Source organism: Microcebus murinus, chromosome 4 (genome assembly GCF_040939455.1).
Source record: "Microcebus murinus isolate Inina chromosome 4, M.murinus_Inina_mat1.0, whole genome shotgun sequence".
Taxonomy (NCBI): Eukaryota; Metazoa; Chordata; class Mammalia; order Primates; family Cheirogaleidae; genus Microcebus; species Microcebus murinus.
Window position 1 is genome coordinate 103,706,511 of NC_134107.1, and position 18,326 is coordinate 103,724,836.

At 52.7% G+C, this 18,326-nt stretch overlaps 1 protein-coding gene across 4 annotated transcripts in view; it reads left to right on the forward strand.

The window, feature by feature from the left end:
* Window positions 1–18,051, forward strand: part of PKNOX2 (PBX/knotted 1 homeobox 2) — a 254,005-nt gene extending 235,954 nt beyond the window's left edge. For all 4 annotated transcript variants that reach the window (XM_076002622.1, XM_076002626.1, XM_076002623.1 and 1 more), the window contains 3 exons: window positions 13,716–13,792; window positions 14,675–14,853; window positions 15,849–18,051. In XM_076002622.1, the coding sequence (XP_075858737.1) occupies window positions 13,716–13,792; window positions 14,675–14,853; window positions 15,849–16,075 (483 nt within the window). In that variant the 3' untranslated portion in view covers window positions 16,076–18,051. The remainder of the gene's footprint in view (window positions 1–13,715; window positions 13,793–14,674; window positions 14,854–15,848) is intronic.
* The last annotated feature ends 275 nt before the right edge of the window (window positions 18,052–18,326 follow it).

Consider the following 18,326-nt stretch of genomic DNA (forward strand, 5'->3'; position numbering starts at 1 on the left):
TGAGGACGTGATGAAAGGATTGCAAAGGCCGTGCACACTGAGGTGCTTCCCCGCTTCTACCCCTATGCAGTTTTGAAGGCTGATGTGAACACACCTACAGCCTCACTTCTGGGGTGCAGAAAAGGCAAGTGTAGGAGAGAGAGGAAGCTATAAGACAAATTCTTTGTCCAGGAGCCGGGGCATCCAGGCCAGCACCCTCTCACTGACGCCCACCCGCCCAGCCTGTGGGCTCCCCCTCAGCCGTCTTCCACCCGCCACCTGCTACTCACCCCTGAGAGTCTTTAGCCTGACGCAGGAAGGTCACCCAGCTCCTGTCCCTCATTACTGTGCCTGGGCTGTCACCTCGGACTTCAGCTCACATCCTCCCTCTCCCCCTCTTCCTTGCCAGCCTCCCTCCAGGCTCAGGGGCTTGTCTTTCCACTCCATGGTCACCTCCCCCCCACCCCACCCCACCCCCGGACCTGGGAAGGCAGAAGGAGGGAGAGGTGAAGAGGGAGGAGATAGTAGATGAGCACAACGGAGGAAGGAAGGGAGGACCAAGGGTGGCTCTGCAAAAAGGACCTGGGACAATGTAGAGGACTTGCCGAGAAGCATGAGGAAGAGCTTTCTGCCTACATGCAGCCCCCCCCCCCTGCACCCTTCCCCCGCCGGCCGTCCTCTTCAGCTCAGGAGTGTGCTCAGATGCAGGTGCCATGGGTGCCTCACTCATCATAGCAGACACGGGGCCTCTAAAGTCAGAACTCGGAACTTCTGGACTGAGGGGTGGAAGAGATGGGGAGAAGTCCAGGATCCTCCAGGGAAACAAGCATACCGCGCCACCCTCCGCAGGCCAGGCCTGGGCCACACGGCCTGGGCTGCACCAGAGCAGCCTGGGTATCCATCCACGTAGGGACACACGCCTCAAAGCCCCAGCCCAGGAATAAGGCTATAAAGGCTGTTGGTCACTGGGCACAGTGGGAAGAAAACAGGCTCTGAAGCCAAACAGATCGGGGCAGGAATTGAGGACCTGCCACTAGCTGCATGATTACTCTGATTCTATTTCTCTGAAAAAAGAAAATAATACTCATTTCCCATGATTGTGAAAATAAATGAGGTAGCATATAAAAAGAGCCAGGCCTGGCATGCAGCACTTAAGAAATAAGTTCCCTTTGAACTGTCTAGAACAGTGGACCAAGAACAAACTTTTGAGGCTGAGGCCCAAACTGTGAACATTAGAGGTAGATGGCTGATCTGTTGTTTTGATCTATAACATCTACGGATTATACTGTTACTTGGCCTTCAGATACACTGTCTAATAGGTTGCTTACCTGTTCTGTGTGTTTACATGAGTGTCTGTCTTATGTCTCTGAATCTATTACACATTTCTCAAGAATAGGGTTCATGCATTGTATTCTTCTGTGAGCTCAACAGCATTGATTCCCAAGGTATATACCTTTGCAAGAATCACTAGGTGCTATTCCCAAAAAGGGGTTTCATGGTGAAATAAGTTTGGGCAAATCTGGGTTATACAAGATTTAGCCTGTTTCTTTATTCTTAGCGTATGAGGGGGCAGGGAGAATTTGCAAGGGGGTAAGGGTAAAGTTTGACGCTTCTCCCAAACTTACTGGACCACTTTAAATGCCACTTGTGGTTTCCATCATCACTCTGAGGGACAACTCTGAGACTGTGGTTCTTTAGAAAGACAACTCTGTGGGAGCACCGTGTTGGGCAGAGAGTAGGTGCTCAGTTTTAGGAAAAAGAGAATAGAAACAGTATGAAGTTAGGACAGACCTCAGTAGATGTTCTCACATCTGGTACAGTGGGGACAACTAGTTTGTTGGTTGGTTAATTGGAAAAGTTGGTTTAAAAAAGGAACAGTCATTCAAAAGATACATCTTATGTTAATTTAGAAGATATACATACTGTATATATTCATTTGCTAATCTTTTGATATAGGGCCAAGGTCTTTTTCCAATTAATGTTTGTCATTTTACTTGTATAAACATCTGCTATCATGTAACATCTATAAACTCCATCTTTATTTAGAGTGGAATAAGAACTTTGACATTTGGGAACTAATCTGTCTACAGGATCTTTAGGTTTATGTATTCCAATCCTTCACATTTGTCTCATCTAATCTCTAACTATGCAGCATTTTTAAGCTTTTAAATTTGGGTCTTGGGTCTTTTGAAAGCTTTCTACTTAGTTTTCTTAGCAACAATAACTCTTCTTTTTGCACTCATATTTCATTGGTTTATAGAATAGTTCATTAAATTCCATAATTACAATAGAACGTAGATAAACCATACATAATTACAATAGTACGTTGGCATAAACCAGTCTGGATACACTGCTGACTTCCAGAGGAGCAGATAGCTGGGCTGAGGGACATTCCGCAAGGTGGCCTACTTATCTCGAGCACTCAGAGTCCCAGACAGCAGTTCTCATGGCTTGCAGAGGAAATGGAGAGAGCCTTGCATGGTGCAAACGTGGCTACATAGAGATCGGTTATGAAAACTTCTATAGTAAATACTAGATTTTCCTGTTGTCTTCTTTCCCTCAGGCAGAAGTTAGTATTCTTTGCTTCCTTTTGTCCTGTGTCTGAGGCCTCTTGTCATTTCCACCGTTCTGTGGCACTAGCAGCTACGGAAATGTATTCAGATGATAGAAAGCTCCTGAGACGGAGGTGAAATCCCAGAGCCTTTTTGCTGTTAGGCTGCAGTGAGATTGGGATGGTTTCATCCATTAGCTGCTTGCTTCTGAGTCCCTAAAGAATCCAGTGACATTTTCTTGCTATTGGGTTTTGGCTGAAAGAGGCTAAATCCCTGCTGGAAGCAATCATTCTATCGCAAACCCAGGTCGGGCGAGAGGCCCTGCAGAGGGTCCTCCCCATGGAGGGTGGCGAGGCGCTATTCTTCCTCCCAGCTTCTGCCCCCACCCCCTCTGCTCCAGATCCCAGTGTCATCCTGACCTGCCGGGTGATCCTGCTCATTTTCATCCAAAAACATGACAGTTCCCTGTGCTGCTCCACCCATGTACATGAGCAGCTTTACAGAATATTCTCTATGTGCAAGGAGATCCTGGAGAGGAACCTGGGCCCCAGCAGGCCCCGCCATCCACCTAAGGAGCCACTCCTGTGTCACCCACTACAGCGTGCCAGAGTCTCTGCTAAGCGCTTGAATGCAGCATCACATGTATCCCACACAGCCACCCTCGGAGATGGGTACTACTATTATCCTCACATTACCAATGACGAAACTGAGACACAAAGAAGGTAACATTTTGCAAGGTCACATGGCTGGTAAGGTTGCATGGGATTTGAACATAGATCGGTGCAACTCAAGGCTCTAATCTGTTACCCACTCGGTTCTACTGCTTCCACATTAACCAAGAAACCACAGACATCTTTTTGCTCCCATGCAAAGTCTAGGCAAAGCAAAGGGGACCCCAAATCTTCACTGAGCCACAGAGCCCCGTCCTGGGAAAGAAGCAGAAATCATATATGCCCGGCCTCAGTTTTCAGATCTCACGGTGACACTGCCTTATGACCTCTCCCCTGCCCCATCCGTCACATTCATCAGCCTGGTGTGGCATCTAGTGGCACTCTGCCAGCCACCACCCAGCCACGCAGAGCTGAGGGCCCTGCCCCAGGGCCCCAGAATGCACTCCGATTTAGACACAAAAGCTGAGTGTACAAGGGCACCCAGGGCCTTCTCTGGATGACTTTTAAAATTGAAACATAATTCACATACCATAAAATCCACCCCTTTACACTGTACAACTCAATGGCTTTTAGTATATTTACAAAGTGTTGCAATCATCACCTCCATCTGATTCTAGAATGTTTTCATCACTCCAAAAAGCAATCCTGTACCCATTAGCCATCACTCCCCATGCCCTAGCAACCGCCAGTCCACTTTAAGTCTCTAAGGATCTGCCATCCTGTACTTTTCACATGAATGGAATCATAACGTGTGGATTTTTTTTGTCTGGCTTTTCTCATTTAGCACAATGTTTTCAAGGTTCATCCATGTCCTATCAGAACTTCGTTCCGTTTTGTGGCTGAATAATATTCCATTATATGGATGTACCACATTTTGTTTATTCATTCGCAGTTGATGGACATTGGGGTTGTGTCTCCCTTTTGGCTTATAAGCACTGATGTGGTGAAGGTGGTGTCCTTCATACGATTGTGAGCCGTGTCTTAGACACTCTCTGTCAGATTCCCCGTCATCCTCCCCGCAGCCCTCGATTCTCACTTGCTGGGCTCTGTCCGGCCAAGGGAAACAGCTGCTGCGTCCCCGGGTACAGCCTGTGCCCTGCACAGGGCCCCTGGCCAAGGAGGGTGCGTGGGGCTGAAGTCCAGCCAGTTGCCTCTGCGCCTGGGGGCCTTGGCCACCCCGCATCCTTTGCATGCCTTGTCACCTTCCCTGCGCGGAGCATCATGTGAAGTCTTGAAGGAATGACAGTGGGTCCTCTGTACATGTAGCTGCCGCATTCGTGGATTCAACCAGACTCAGATTGAAAATATTCAAAAACAAAAAAAATGGATGGTTGCATCTGTATTAAACACGTGACATGCCCAGTATCTGACAGACTTTTTCTTATCATTATTCCCTAAATAATACCGCATAACAACTGTTTACGTACCATTTACACTGTATTAGGTGTCATAAGCAATCTAGAGATGATTGAAAGTATACAGGAGGGTGTGATTAGGTTATATGCTAATACTACACCACTTTATATCGGGGACTTGAGCATTCATATATTTTGGTGTCCACGAAGGGTCCAGGAACCAATGCCCCATGGATACGGAGGGCTGGCTGTATTTAGATCTATCCCTGTCAAAGACCCGCTCACAGGATCCACCTGCACACCTGGCTTGGGATGTTTCTTATACACAGAAACCATGCATTCTATGGAAAGGATGTGGTACCTGCTGGCAGGACCTGGGTTTGAGTTTTACCACCCCTTCTACCTAGCTTGGGGACCTGGGATGAGTTGCTTGAGCTTGTTAAGCCTCAGTTTCCTCTGCTGTGAAATGGGAATCACAATCTCCAGCTCACAGGGTTGCTGAGAGAATAGAGTAAGACGATGGCGTGAAGGTACTTTCTCCTCACACAGGCGTTGCCATTGCTACGAATCCTCCGCTCTCACTTCGGGAGTTCCTGTGGTCTTCCCTGCCTTGGGAAATGCCGAGAGAAATCTTGACACTTTTCAGAAATCTGTGGAGGAAACTAAAAACCCCTGAAAAAGCAAGGAAGTGGCTTAGGGAGTCTGGCCCATTCTTGTTCTCGAATACCTTATCTGCTTCTTTTTCCTTTACCTTCCTTACACTCTATGAAATTCCACCGATCAGAGACCTGTTTTGAACTATCCAATCCCTGTAAAAAGTGAGGCCTAAGAAAGGCTATGAGATTATCATTTGTTTACAGCTTAGTAGGAATTAGTTCAAAAGCTTGGTTTCTGACTCTTACTCAGCAAGATCAGCTCTGTGGGAAGAATGCCCGTGCTTGTTGGTGGTAGAGAATGAAGATTACAACACTTTTTAACACAGCATTTTGAGGAGCCAAGCCAGAATGGGGTGCCAGGGGAGAAGTTTCTATCAGTTGTTCTTAACCTCTGCAGGCACATGTCTGTTTTGAGAATCATTTTATATCATTGTCAACATAGTTTCAGGGGCCTGGACCCTGAAGTCCTAGGGGCCAGAGACCTCAGACTCAGAACACTGGCTGTGGATGACAGGACGGCTTTGGGACACAAGAACAGGGCACGAAAAGCAGGTGCTGACACCCACACTCACTGCCCTCAGAATTCTACCCAAGCCTGGTTCTGTCCCCGACAGCAGAGAAAGTCTCTTCCTTGTCCTTCTTGAACCTGTGGACCACGCCCCTCTTGAACACAGACCTTTAACCAAATCGGCCTTTGGGACCAGCCAGGAAGACTATTTGTTTTTAAAATAAAGTGTTTCTATGGAAAAATGTGATCTAAGTTCCAAATAACATATCTGTTCACTAACACCAAAGTTTCAGGCATGAGACATGATTTCAGCACTCAGGGGGAATAAATTATGCCACATAAACTAAGAGAGGTCAGCCCATGATGTAATCAAGTGCTGTTATACAAACAGATGCTCTAGGGGTAAAAGAATTGGAAACCAATATAGGCAAGAGGAGTCTGACCATCTGTGCTGATCGGACACATCAAGAATAGTGTGTCCAGGACTGAGCATCAGGTTGCAAAAGGTCCTTTGACAGTCGCATCCAGGGAAGGGCAGCCAGGATAGGAAGACGTTTGTTCAAGTGACTCAAACAGGAAGCATATCATATGAGGAACAGTTAAGGGGCCGGGATGTTTGGCCTGCAGAGAAGAAAACTAGGGGCAGCCCGTCGCTTCAGGGCAGCATGGTGTACTGTGGCAGTAGGGGCTTTGGAGAAAGATAGACCTGAGGTTGGTCCTAACTCTATTTTTTACTTATCATATGACCTTGGACAGGTTAACTTCTCTGATGTTGATTTCCTATTCATGAAGTGGAGGTAGCAATGCCTACCTATGGTGAAGATGATCAATATTGTGTTGGAAAGCACAGTGCCTGGCAGGTGGTCCAGAGCAGAGGTAGAGTGGTTAGAGATACAGGGGGTGTGAATCCCAGCTCTGATCTGCCCTTTGCTACTCGTATAACCTGGGGCCAGTTTTTTTTAACTCCTCTGAGCTCAGTTTTCTCATGTGTAATATGGGAATAATGATATCTACTTCACAGGTGCCTAGAGAACTCGGTGAGAGCACATGTCATGTACTTTAGCAGAATACTGTATACATTGTAAGTGGTCAACTAAAGTTAGCCATAAACTGTGGGCATCCCCTGTTGGGATTAGATGTGAGGCAGTCCTGTAGCCTTCAGAGGACTCTGGTTAGATGAGTAGGAAGGCAGACGTGAGTTGGACAGAAAGATCTTCCCAACCATCAGAGCAAAGGGCCGTGCACTGTGCGAAGGTAGCACTTCAGGGCCGAGTGTCGCACCTTTCTCAGGACAGCACATGCAGAAAAGACAGTGAACCCCCTGGGCTGCTCACAGCTAGAGACCAGCCAGGGAACACTTGCTGCCCCAGACCCTGCCAAGCCACACCCAGGGCTGAGGATGTCACTGTCTCTGCACACCTGTACCTTATGTGAGTACATTGGCTGAAGAAGTGCTGGCGTAAAGGGCTCCTGCCCTGTGGAAGAGGCAGGATGCAGGGACCTTTAGGGCTCTGTGCAATTTTGAGATGCTGATTTTGGGGCTTGGTTGGAGGAGCTGGCATTTGGGCTGGGCCTTGAAGGGTGGCAAAGATTTAGGCTTGGATAGGAAGACAAGAAGGAGAAATCATTTTGGATGGTAATTATCTCCCAGATGATCATAAATGCCACGGTGATTCTTGTTGACCAAAGGGAGTGACCCCTCCCTCCAATCTGTTGTGATCATGACATCCTCTTTACCCGTATCTCACCCTAGGAGCCTGGGGACGCACGTGGTCCCTTGTCATGGCCGTGACTGTTTTCACCCAGCTGCTGCTCAGGACCAGCAGGGCTTTGATGTAAGGTCCACAGGGAAGCTGGAAGTCAGGCCGGTTGAGTTCCTGGCTGCTTTCACCTCTTTGTGCCAGGCCTCGGGGGAACCTGTGCAAAAGTCTCTTCCCAGCGCTGTTTGCTGCAGGGGTGCAGAGAGAAGCTGCCCTCTGACTCCCCAGCAAGGCGAGTCGGATCGCACCCTGGTGCAGGGCGGCCCCAGGGTGTGCACCACTGTGCCAGCGAGTCTGCAGGGACGGAGACAGATGGGTGCTTCTCCATCTAGACGGAGCCTGGGGACCGCAGGGGCATCTGCTGCCAGTGTGGATGGCTGAGCTGAGGAGAGAGAGGGCGTGGGGGACCCTGGGTTGCCCTGAGCGCACAGGACACGCCCTGTGGGGGGCCGCGGCTCTGAGGCATCCCGGAGAAGCCTGAGACCCAGGTTGGGAGAAAATGCCCCCCTCCACCCCCGCCACAGTTGCAGGGTACGCTGCAGTAAAACCCGCTGGGAAAAGGAGCGCATTTGTGCCCGCACTGAGGGCGCTGGGAGCCTCCTGCCCTCTGCCAGGAAACAACCTGTGGCTTCTGCAGAGGTACAGCCACGCGCTTCGAGCCACGGATTTATTGTATTCATTATTTATTTATTTAACAAACACTCAAAGAGTACGCTAGGCACTGTTCTAAGTACCTTCGAATATTAACTCGCTTAATTCTTATAACGATCTTGAGGCAGGTGGAATTATTTCCCCCATTTTATAGAAGAGAAAACCAAAACCACTAACGTGCCCAAGGTCTCAAGCTGGCGAGAGGCAGGACGGGGATTGAAACCCGGGCGACCTGGCGCTAGAGCCTGTGTTCTCACCTACTTCTCACAGCACTGTCTCCAAGACCCCTTTAAGGAAGTGACCAGTGTGCCTCGATGGACTTTTGAGTGCCCTCTTCTCCTCCACCCCCCCCCCATGTGCATCACAGTCAGCCGTAGGAGCTGCTTCCCCGCCTTCGAGCCACAGGCGTGCGGGACATGGTGAGAAGTCCCGGTCACCCCTCGCCATTCATCCCACAAGTACATGCCGAACCCTTCCCGCGCACCAGGCATTTTGCCCTGGCACTGGTGAGGTAGCGGTGAAGAGAAAGACATGGTCCTTTTCTCAAAAAACTTGCACCCCGTCTATTGGGGCGACAGACAACCAAACAGATCACCCTGCAGTGTGCAGACTCCCGGGCAGGGCAAGTGCTTAGCGCTCTTAGGAAGGGCATCCGAACTGGCTCACCTTAAGGAGGGGTGGGGATGGGGGAGGTAGAACCAGTCTCGCTGGCACTGGGAGGGATGGATTGAAATAGAAACCAGAGGGAGAGAGGATAGTTTTGAGGCTGCAGGAAGGTGGAGAATTGGGAGGGCAGCCGACTCTCACAGTGGAAAACTATACAGCAATGAAAATAAATAGCTGCCGTTACACAGAACAGCAGTGGACAAATGATTGCATTTACATAAAGTTCAAAAATCAGGCAAAACTAAGCTGTCACCTTTAAGGATGTAACACAGATAGCGAAACTATAAAGAAAAGCAAGAAAGTAATTACCGTAAAGGTCAGGTGAGCTTTGGGGAGGTGATTGGGAGGGAGCAGGAGGGGGTCCCGGGGTGCTGGTCTATCCTACTCTTTGGCCTGGGGGTGGTTACATGGGCGTTTGATTCGTGACAATATGTAAAGCTAAGCATTTTAGTCCTTTGTATTTTTCTGGATATGCACAAGTTTAAGGGGGGGGCAGGGGTAAAAATGAGAGAGAAAATAAAAGAATGGAAGGTGTGAATGAGGGCAAATCACAGTGGAACGAGCAATCCCCGGGTGACAATAAGTGCTCCTCCTCATTCCAGAAGGCACCTCTGAGATCAGGGTGCGTCCCCCCACTGGTGGCATCCTGGATGTGGTGGAATGCAGAGGCTCAGGGCCCCTCGCTGTGCTGGCTGCCTCCCTTGGGGTGGGCCCCGTGGCACTCCTAGAGTGGCACCACGCCCACAGAGTGGTGGCCCCCAGACCCGGCCCCACGGCTGTCAGGAGTGAGGAGAAGGGACGAAGGGTCCGGTGGGCTCGGTGCAGTGCTGGCGACGGCAGGAAAGTGGGTGGAGGCTCACTGAGCTGAGCCCGCACCAAGCCCCACTCCACCGCAGCACAGGGTCTGCCGACAACGACCCTCGGTGACCCGGCCACCTCATGGTGCAGGGGTGAGGAGGTGGAAGGACAATGGCCAGTGGCTCAGTGTGAAAGAAGTGGCTGGGGACCTAGGGACCTGCACTGGCTCAGCTTCCTTCTTACCCAGGTCCCGGGCAGAACTCACTCTTCCACCTGAAAGGTGTCTTCAGCGTCAGTTTTCAACCCAGATGAGACTGGAGCTACGGGCTATAGAAGAGGTGCCCGGGAGAGGTGGGAGAGAGTTCAGGTTAGATTTCAAAGGAACTTCCCAGTGGCAACTATGGGGCTGTGAAACACCTACTTAATGTATTGTAAATACCACAATTCCCTTCTCTGGAGACCTCATGTATTCAACTAGATGGCATCTGGGGCGCTTGAACACATTGCACAGGACGAGTTAGCACACACGTGTCTATCCTGCATTATCTCATGAATCTGTCCCCGAAGTCCAAGGGGTAGGCACTATTTTGCTATTTCCACCTTAAGCCAAGGAAGCTCAGGATGGAAGACATAAAACAACAAGGCCACACAGCTGCCAAGTGGGGGGTCAGGACTTGATCCCCCTCCAAAGGCTCCTTACCGCCAGGCAGCATGCCTCGTGCGCGAGGCTTCAGGCTGGCCCTGAGAAGGATCTGTAGTTTTCTGGTCTGTGCTGCACCTCTTTCCCAAGCAAGAGTTGTCTGCTTCCAGAGAGCCACCATCCACCCTTCCCTCCAACTCTAGGGGAGTTTCTCCAAATAATGATTAGAGAGCAGCTACTAGGGCTTGGTGGTTTGCCATGATCTCATTTGATTCCTTTTCCCGTCCTTGGCCCCATGCCTTTCCAGTTGTGCTAAAAAAGTAGCACTGACCCAATCGCGGCCTGTCCAGGAGCCAGGACTATTTTGACTCTATCCTTAGGAATCATGTGGTCTGACGCGTGTACAAGCTGGACGGCTCCCATGAGCACTCAGATGTGGTGCCAGGAATGTTCTGGCGGACACACCTGTCCCCAAGGCCGGGCTAAATGCTGCTGCTCACCCCATGGCCTCCACCACGTGCCTCCTGAGACACTGGTTCCAGGAGGGAGAGGAGGTGGCGACTTGTGCTAGGGAATGGTAAGGACTTTATATCATTATTGCCAAGAGAATACCAGCCTGTGCTTGGCAACACTGCCTCTTACAGCTCCCGTTAGGGGGCAGCGTGTTAAGCTGTGTGTTCGTGACATCCACTCAGAACGGGGGCCCCCACAGAAGCCTCCTTAGAGTCAGCAAACGTTATCCTTCCAGGGGAGGCCGGAGGATTTCCCGGAGGCCTTTAGCAGTGGGAGAGGTTTTCATCTGCCTGGCTGAAATATAAGTCCTAGAGCAAGGCTCCTGCCTGGAGCGCCCATCTCTCCTCCACTAGAATGGCTGGGCCATTCTTCAAAGCTCAGCTGAAGTCCCTCCTCCCTGGGGACTTCTTTCTCTTACCACCAAGGGGTAATTAGCACACACTGCCCTTTTATAGAGGGTTCTCCCCCTTTTCTTCCTTTCCATCTAAGCTGTGAGCTCTTAACTTCAGACGTCGTTCACTGCCAGCACGCAGGATGCAGCAGGTCCCCAGCGTTTATGGGTGGGTGGAGCAGCACGGCCAGAAAATCCAGCCTTGCTCTGCTCAGGAAACAAGTCTGCATCTCCTTCTTGTGTCAGTGCACTCAGCGTTCCCGACATGGTCGTTGAACATGACCTCTTTGCCTGTCACCAGTCTGGATGCTGGAGATAAACAATGTCCATCCAATAAGACAGGTCCCTGCCGGAGAGCAGTGGGTGCCTGGTGGGGGAGACAGAACTTACCATCCAGGGGGCAGGAAGCAATCGTTCAGAGGCAGCAGCAACTGCCTGTGCCTGGGCGAGTTGGGAAAGGCCTCGCGGAGGGTTGGGTCTGTGACAGGTCTGCACAGAAGCTCGGCCAAGCAAGCCGTGGAAAGGTGGGCGGAGGAGCCTTGCAGCGGAGCGCCAGCATGTGCAAAGGCATCAGGCATGAAAGCGCCTGGTGGGGCCCGGGAAGGCCAAAAAGGCTCCATATTTTTGCCATATTTTGTCCACACACCAGCTGGCCATGGACAAGGAGGCTGCTTGGCTCCTTCCCAGCAATAGGGAGGCTGGAACTCCATGCAGCTAGGGGTAGGGTTTGGGCACCCTCCTGTCCCCAGGAGGTGTCAGAACTCCCAGAGTCCCTGCCTCTCTGCCCCTGGGCTTGCAACTGTGCCCCACCCTCCCTCTGCTCCATCACACTTAGAGTGCAATTGGCTCCTGTATCACTGATGTGCTTTCCTTCTTGTTAGCATCTCAGTGTTGCATGAATCACAAGTCCCGGCTGCCCTGGCGTGGCGGTCAGGGTCAGAGGTGGGGATTAAAACAACACATGATCCCGATTGCCTCAGTCAGGGGGTGCCGAGGCCAGCTGAAGAGGTTGCGCCTTTGTCACTGGTAGTGAGAGTGCAGCCGAGGCTGTGGATCTCAAACCCTTTCCTTAGAGAGCCTTAAGCTCCTGGCTGGCACCGCTCGATAATAATAGCATGAAGAGCTGCCTTTTATTGAGCACTTCGCAAGTATAATTTCATGTATTTGTTAGGTGACTTCATGACATATGGTTAAGTGACATGACCACAATTTCTCAGCTAGTCATGACAGAGCCAGATTGTGAGTCCCTGTCTCTGGGACGTTAGGTAGCCCAAGCTCCTCTTTCTGATACCACCCTGATCAAAAGGAATGGGTGTTGGCCTGAGGGTGCTGGACAGCTCAGTCCTCTACCCAAAGAACCCCCAAATCTCCCCTAGTTTCCAGGACAAAACTCAGACCCACTCAGGTACTGCACACCCACTGGGTGCCAGGCACCGGGCTGGGGCCTGAGAAAGAGCCAGAGATGTACTTGGCTCACACCCGATGGGGTCAGGACCCTCTTCCCACTGCCACCCAACACGTTGTCACTCCTTCGTGTGACTTGCTCAGCCATCCCCACTGCTCTGGACAGCATGCATTTCTCCTCCTTCTAAGCCTCTATGGTGCTCATCCTCCAGGCCTCAGCCTCTAGTGCTTGGCGTTTGCTTTCTTTCACTCAGCAGGTATCTGTCATTTGTAGGTGGCAGGCACCGGGACACATTAATCAGCATACACTGAGGCCCTCAGGAAGCACGATCTGAGAGAGCACACACGTGCTCGGAGCCCGGGCTGCAGTGTGCCGGGGCCTGGGGCAGAACCCGCACGCTCGGTCCCGCACCCTCACCCGGTCTTACAAAGTGACGTCATGAAACCATGGGAGAAAGGCTGGGCCAGATCAGAACTGAGCTGGTGCTGCTGTCTGGGTGGCACTGGAGAAGTCATGCATTTTCCTCATCTGTAAAGGGAGAATAGCAGTACCGAACCTGCCTAAAAGTCCTAATGATGTGCTTTATTAAATGAACCTCAGTGCACGACAGCATCTTACAGGCTACAGAGTATTGTGCAAGTAGCACTGTACTTCTGTACCATTGTACCACTGTACTTCTCTCTCCGAGGAAGGCCTCGGGTAAATCTGGATGCACAGTAGATAGTCAGTAAATATCAGTTAATTTAAACTGAATTGATCCAGTCACCCACCTGCCACCTTCTGCGGGCCTTTGAGGCCGTGGACAACCCTAACACTGGCACTGCTTGCCCCGCCTGCTGGGGGCAGCGGTGAGGGTCACTCGGGAAGGATGGGCCTGGGGAGCTGTCAGTATGAACTACTGACTCTTGGGAGACCACCCGGGCCCCCCATTGTGGGGGCTGGGCCGAGGGCCGAGTGGCCCTGAATGTGGGGTCTCAGGTATGGGGCAGCCCTCCTCCAAGCGCCGGGCCCATGCTCTTTGGGGAACAAACATGACACTTTCCCTACTTTGGGCTCCCAAACCCCTCGGGCTGCCTGGCCCAGGAGAGTGCCCCTAACGTGGGCACAGCCTCTAGGGGGACCAGGCCACCATGTGCCCAGCCCTCATTAGCCCTTCACCTCTCATTTCAGCACCCCTACCCCACGGAGGATGAGAAGAGGCAGATCGCAGCCCAGACCAACCTCACCCTCCTGCAAGTAAATAACTGGTGAGCATGTTATAACTTATAATGACTTCGAGCATCACCTGCTCAAGACTCTCAGATCCAGGGGCCACGTGCTTGGCAGGGGGACGCAGAGCAGGGAAAAGAGACTAGAATGCCCAGATCTGTCTCAGTCTCTGCCCGGCTACCATGCCATCCTCCCATGTGAGCTAGAAGCAGAGAGCCAGAATCAGCACGAGCACCTGTAGCTTCATCTGCAGCTGCTCAGCGCCCTCTGCTGGGACATTCTGTCAGGCGCTTCCTTGGAAGCTTCTGGCTGAATAGAAAGCCCAACCCCACCTGAGCATCCAGCCCACCTGCGCTGCAAGGACAAACAGGAATGCCTGCATCTGTGGACTGGAGGTGCTGCCAGAGGTCATCTGGTCTACCCCACCCCCCTGTGGACTGACATGCAAACATTCTGCAAAGCTGGGAGTGGGAAGGGGAGGAAGGGCCGCTATTCCAGGCCCACCAGGGGCTCCGCTTTCCCCTTCTCTGTGTCTGGCTGGGCTGTGACAGGGAGCTCAGAGCCAGGTCTGGCCGGGTGGGAGTGAGCTCAGGGCTCCAGGGTCGGGGTCCCTGGTCTGAGCCCTCAGTGCTCTGCAGAGAAGTCAGAGCCCATGACTACGGCTCTGTCCTCCTCTGTTCCATCCTGGTAGGTCTGGAGCAGGGATTTCTGACCCCTCCTCACGTGCTCTTACCATGCCACTTTGGGGCTACCAAGCCCCAGGTGATCTCATGCACTCCTCAGGACCCAGGGCCCCTCTCCGAGGCCGGAACCCCGTCCGTTCTGTACAGTGGAGTTGGAAGCAGCTTGGCCCTCTCTGCCACTGCCCCAACGCCACCCAGGTGGTGACTAACCAGGTCTCCCCCATTTCCCTGGGGCAGGTTCATCAACGCCCGGAGGCGTATCCTGCAGCCCATGCTTGATGCCAGCAACCCAGACCCTGCGCCCAAAGCCAAGAAGATCAAGTCTCAGCACCGGCCCACCCAAAGATTCTGGCCCAACTCCATTGCTGCGGGCGTGCTGCAGCAGCAGGGCGGCGCCCCGGGGACAAACCCCGATGGTAAGAACTGGGGCTGGCGCACCCTGGGCACGGGCTGGCGGGGGCTCCTGGAGCTCCTTCAGGTCAGGCCGTGCAAAGACCCAAGGCTGGCCGTCTGCCCACTGGGCCCCAGTCGCTGCCCTGTCACAGTGATTACCCCTCCCAGCCCCCCTTCAAAGCCTTAAAGAGGGGGATGCTTTTGCACATGTTTTAACAAGCCGAAAGCAATCTCACAAGACAAGTGAAAGGTGGTGGTCATCCAGGTCGGTGACTGCTCAGCAGAGCCCCCTCCTCACACCCACACCCACCCGAGTTCCCCAGCACCAGTCAGCGTCTGCACAGCGCCCAAGAGCCAAGGCCATCTATAAATATCAAGGCAGGCAGCTGGCTTGTGAACGGAGGCCAGGAAGAGCTCTGTTTTCCCAGCCTCTCCGTCACACCCTCCATATACACTTTTCTAATTGCCAGTCGCCTAATGCACAATGAATAATTCAATGAGCCAGACATTTTATAGCTTGGCACGTGAAGATAGCTCTGTGTGGGAAGCGAGGTGGAGGTGTGCACTGTGCAAACGCACTCATGCATGCATGGACGTATGTGGTTGTGCACAGTTCCCATATCATGGGCCGTGGTCGTATGAGGTACAGTGGAAATAAACAGTTTTCGGGCTAGAACAACCTAGGAAAGAATCTCAGATTGCTGACTGTGTCACCTTGAGCTAGTGACTTAACTGTTAGAGACTCAGTTTCCTCCTCTTTAGAATGAGGATAATATTCACACCTGCTCACAGAATCATCAAAGTCGAAAGCATCTAGCATGTTTACATAGCGAATGTGCAGTAAGTGGGAGCTAGGAGTCTTGCTTCCGGGCGGGGCGGAGAGAGGCTGGCTAGAGGATGGATGGGACACTTCCTACCAAGGACTTGTCCAGCCCAGGCTCAGGCGGCCTCAGCAGCAAGGAGTCACCACCCCGTGAGCCAGCGCCTGTGTCGCCTGACCCTGTCTCCTCCCATGCAGGTTCCATCAGCTTGGACAACCTGCAGTCCCTGTCCTCAGACAATGCCACCGTGGCCATGCAGCAGGCTATGATGGCCGCACATGACGACTCATTGGATGGGACAGAAGAAGAGGATGAGGATGAGATGGAAGAGGAGGAGGAGGAGGAGCTGGAGGAGGAGGCCGACGAGCTGCAGACGACGAATGTCAGCGACCTGGGCTTGGAACACAGTGACTCCCTGGAGTAGCCGGGCAGCCCAGATGGCACTGACCACCGAGCAGGAGAGGAGTGTTGTCGGGAGGGCTTCAGGGGAGGGGGGAAGGGGACGCGGGCAGGCAGCACCGAGGAAGTTGGGCCCTAGCTTCCCAAAATCAGCAGCTTGAAGAAATGCAGAGGAGACACCGTGCTCCTTCCCAACCACCAAGCTTCCACGAGCACCCAGCCCCACTTCCCTGGAACCACGGAGGACTCTGTTTGGCGGGGCCAGTCAGGCAGCCTGCATGGAAAGACGGGAGTGATGTCTGGACTCACCCAATCCCTGAGGACAGATGGCACCCATGGGCCCCCCATGGAAGGATTTGAGTTGTTCACAAGCCTTGCACTGCGAGGCGGATCGGTGCTGTTCGCAGAGTGGGCCTTTGCCAGGGGCCAGACTGGGGAGGAAAGGGAGAGACAAAGGGGGACTGATTCCATCTCCAGAAGGTTCTCAGCTCCTTTGAGAGACATTCAAGGGCAGGAGGGAGCCCAAAAGCATAACCAGTGGGCAGAGGGGTGGGAGGGCCTGAGGCGTCCCATCTTGCAGATCACAGTGGGACCTGGAGTCCACAGGGCCCAGCCTCGCTCCGAGGCCCTGCCCCTGGTCACAGCACCGTGGACTTGCAAGAGAGGGATGGCAGCCAGCGAGCCTCCTTCATCTCTCCCGGAAACACATTGTAAGCTGGTGGGCTCGGCCCATCAGAGGATAAGAGGAGTCCCTTCACCTGGGTTGGCTCCAGGAGCCAAAGAGATGACAGACCCTGGGCTAGGAGCCATAGCACGGTGACTTTGGCGGTCACAGAACTCAGCTCCTATAACAGGACAATGGTGTCTTACCCTAGATGTTCCCGCCCTCGGATGGAGCTCCTCAGATGTCCCACCCCCTTCACAGACCTGCAGAGGGCGGCCAGGCCAGCGGGACTCCGCACCATCCCAGAGGCCGCCGCCTGCTCCCGGGCCGGCTCCATCGGCCTCCAGCCTCCCTTCCTCATCCCATCCTTCGGAGAAGGCGGGAGAAATACGGGAAAGAAACATCCAGCCCAGTGGGAAGCCAGGGGTTGAAGAAGGTGCTACATCCCTTTTCCCATCAATATCCTGATGTGGGAGAGGGCCCCGAGAGGGCACCCAGGCACCTGCGGGGTGCCCCACCCCACCTGCCTCGCGCTCCGCACACCGCCACCCACAGCACTGGGGAGTGGGCTCCCGGGAGGAGGCGGCGGCCCTCCACGGTCTGCCCTGATACACACTCCACCCTCAACTTCCAGACCCCCCCCCCCGCTGGCACCCCTCCTCCCATTCCCTCTCGCCCCTATGGCTGTGAATGACAGGACTGATCACATGTGTGTTTTCCATTGGGTTTAATTTAATGGACGTGCAGTTTCATTTGTAAATTGTGCATTAGCCATCTCCTTCAGTGGCAGCACGTGAGTGGCTACCTGGCTCAACTGGAGGGGACCCTCAGGGCCCTCTGAGGCCTCCCCTCCCCCACCTGGTTGGGGCGGAGCAAAAGGATGGCCGCTTTCCTGAGGTGTCCCTGAAATGAATGTATTTCTCCCCCAAAAGAGCTGATATTTAATGTTTTAATAAGGATTTTTGAGAAACAAATAACCTTATTTATAATCTGGGTGATCCAATCATTTTTTTACTCCCTTTTGATGCCATAGGTAGAGGAAAGTCTGGCTTTTTTGGCGTGAGACTTTTGCAATGTGCAGTGGGATAAAATGCATTTCCTTTTCTGGTTCGTTTTCCTTGTTAAAACACACACGCGCACACACACACACACACACCCTTCCACTCACCACCCTGACAGGTGTCCCCAGCACAGGCACACCGCACACACGTGCCCACCTCTCTTCCTCCCAGCCCCCTCCACCTGCCTAATGTTATGCAACCTCCTTCTGATGTATCCACCAAACCAGTACTGAATGTGGCCGAGAAGTTTTCAGTAAATCTTATTACCTACCATAATTCTGGTGCACAATTTTCTTTTTCTGTGGCTGCTGTAGGGAGGGGTCCCTTCCTCCCTTAGTGGGACCCTGGACAGACAAAATTTGGAGGCCTCAGCATACACCCGATTACCCAGGGAAGAGGAGAAGGCAGATGGGCTTCCTGGGTGGCCTCGGTTGGCCTGTCTGGGGAGGACGACAGCAAGTGTGGCACACTTACCTGGTGTGCGGCCAGCTGTGAGACAGATGCGGGAGAGAAGACAGAAGAAGCTCTCTACCGCCCTCTCCTGGCGATTC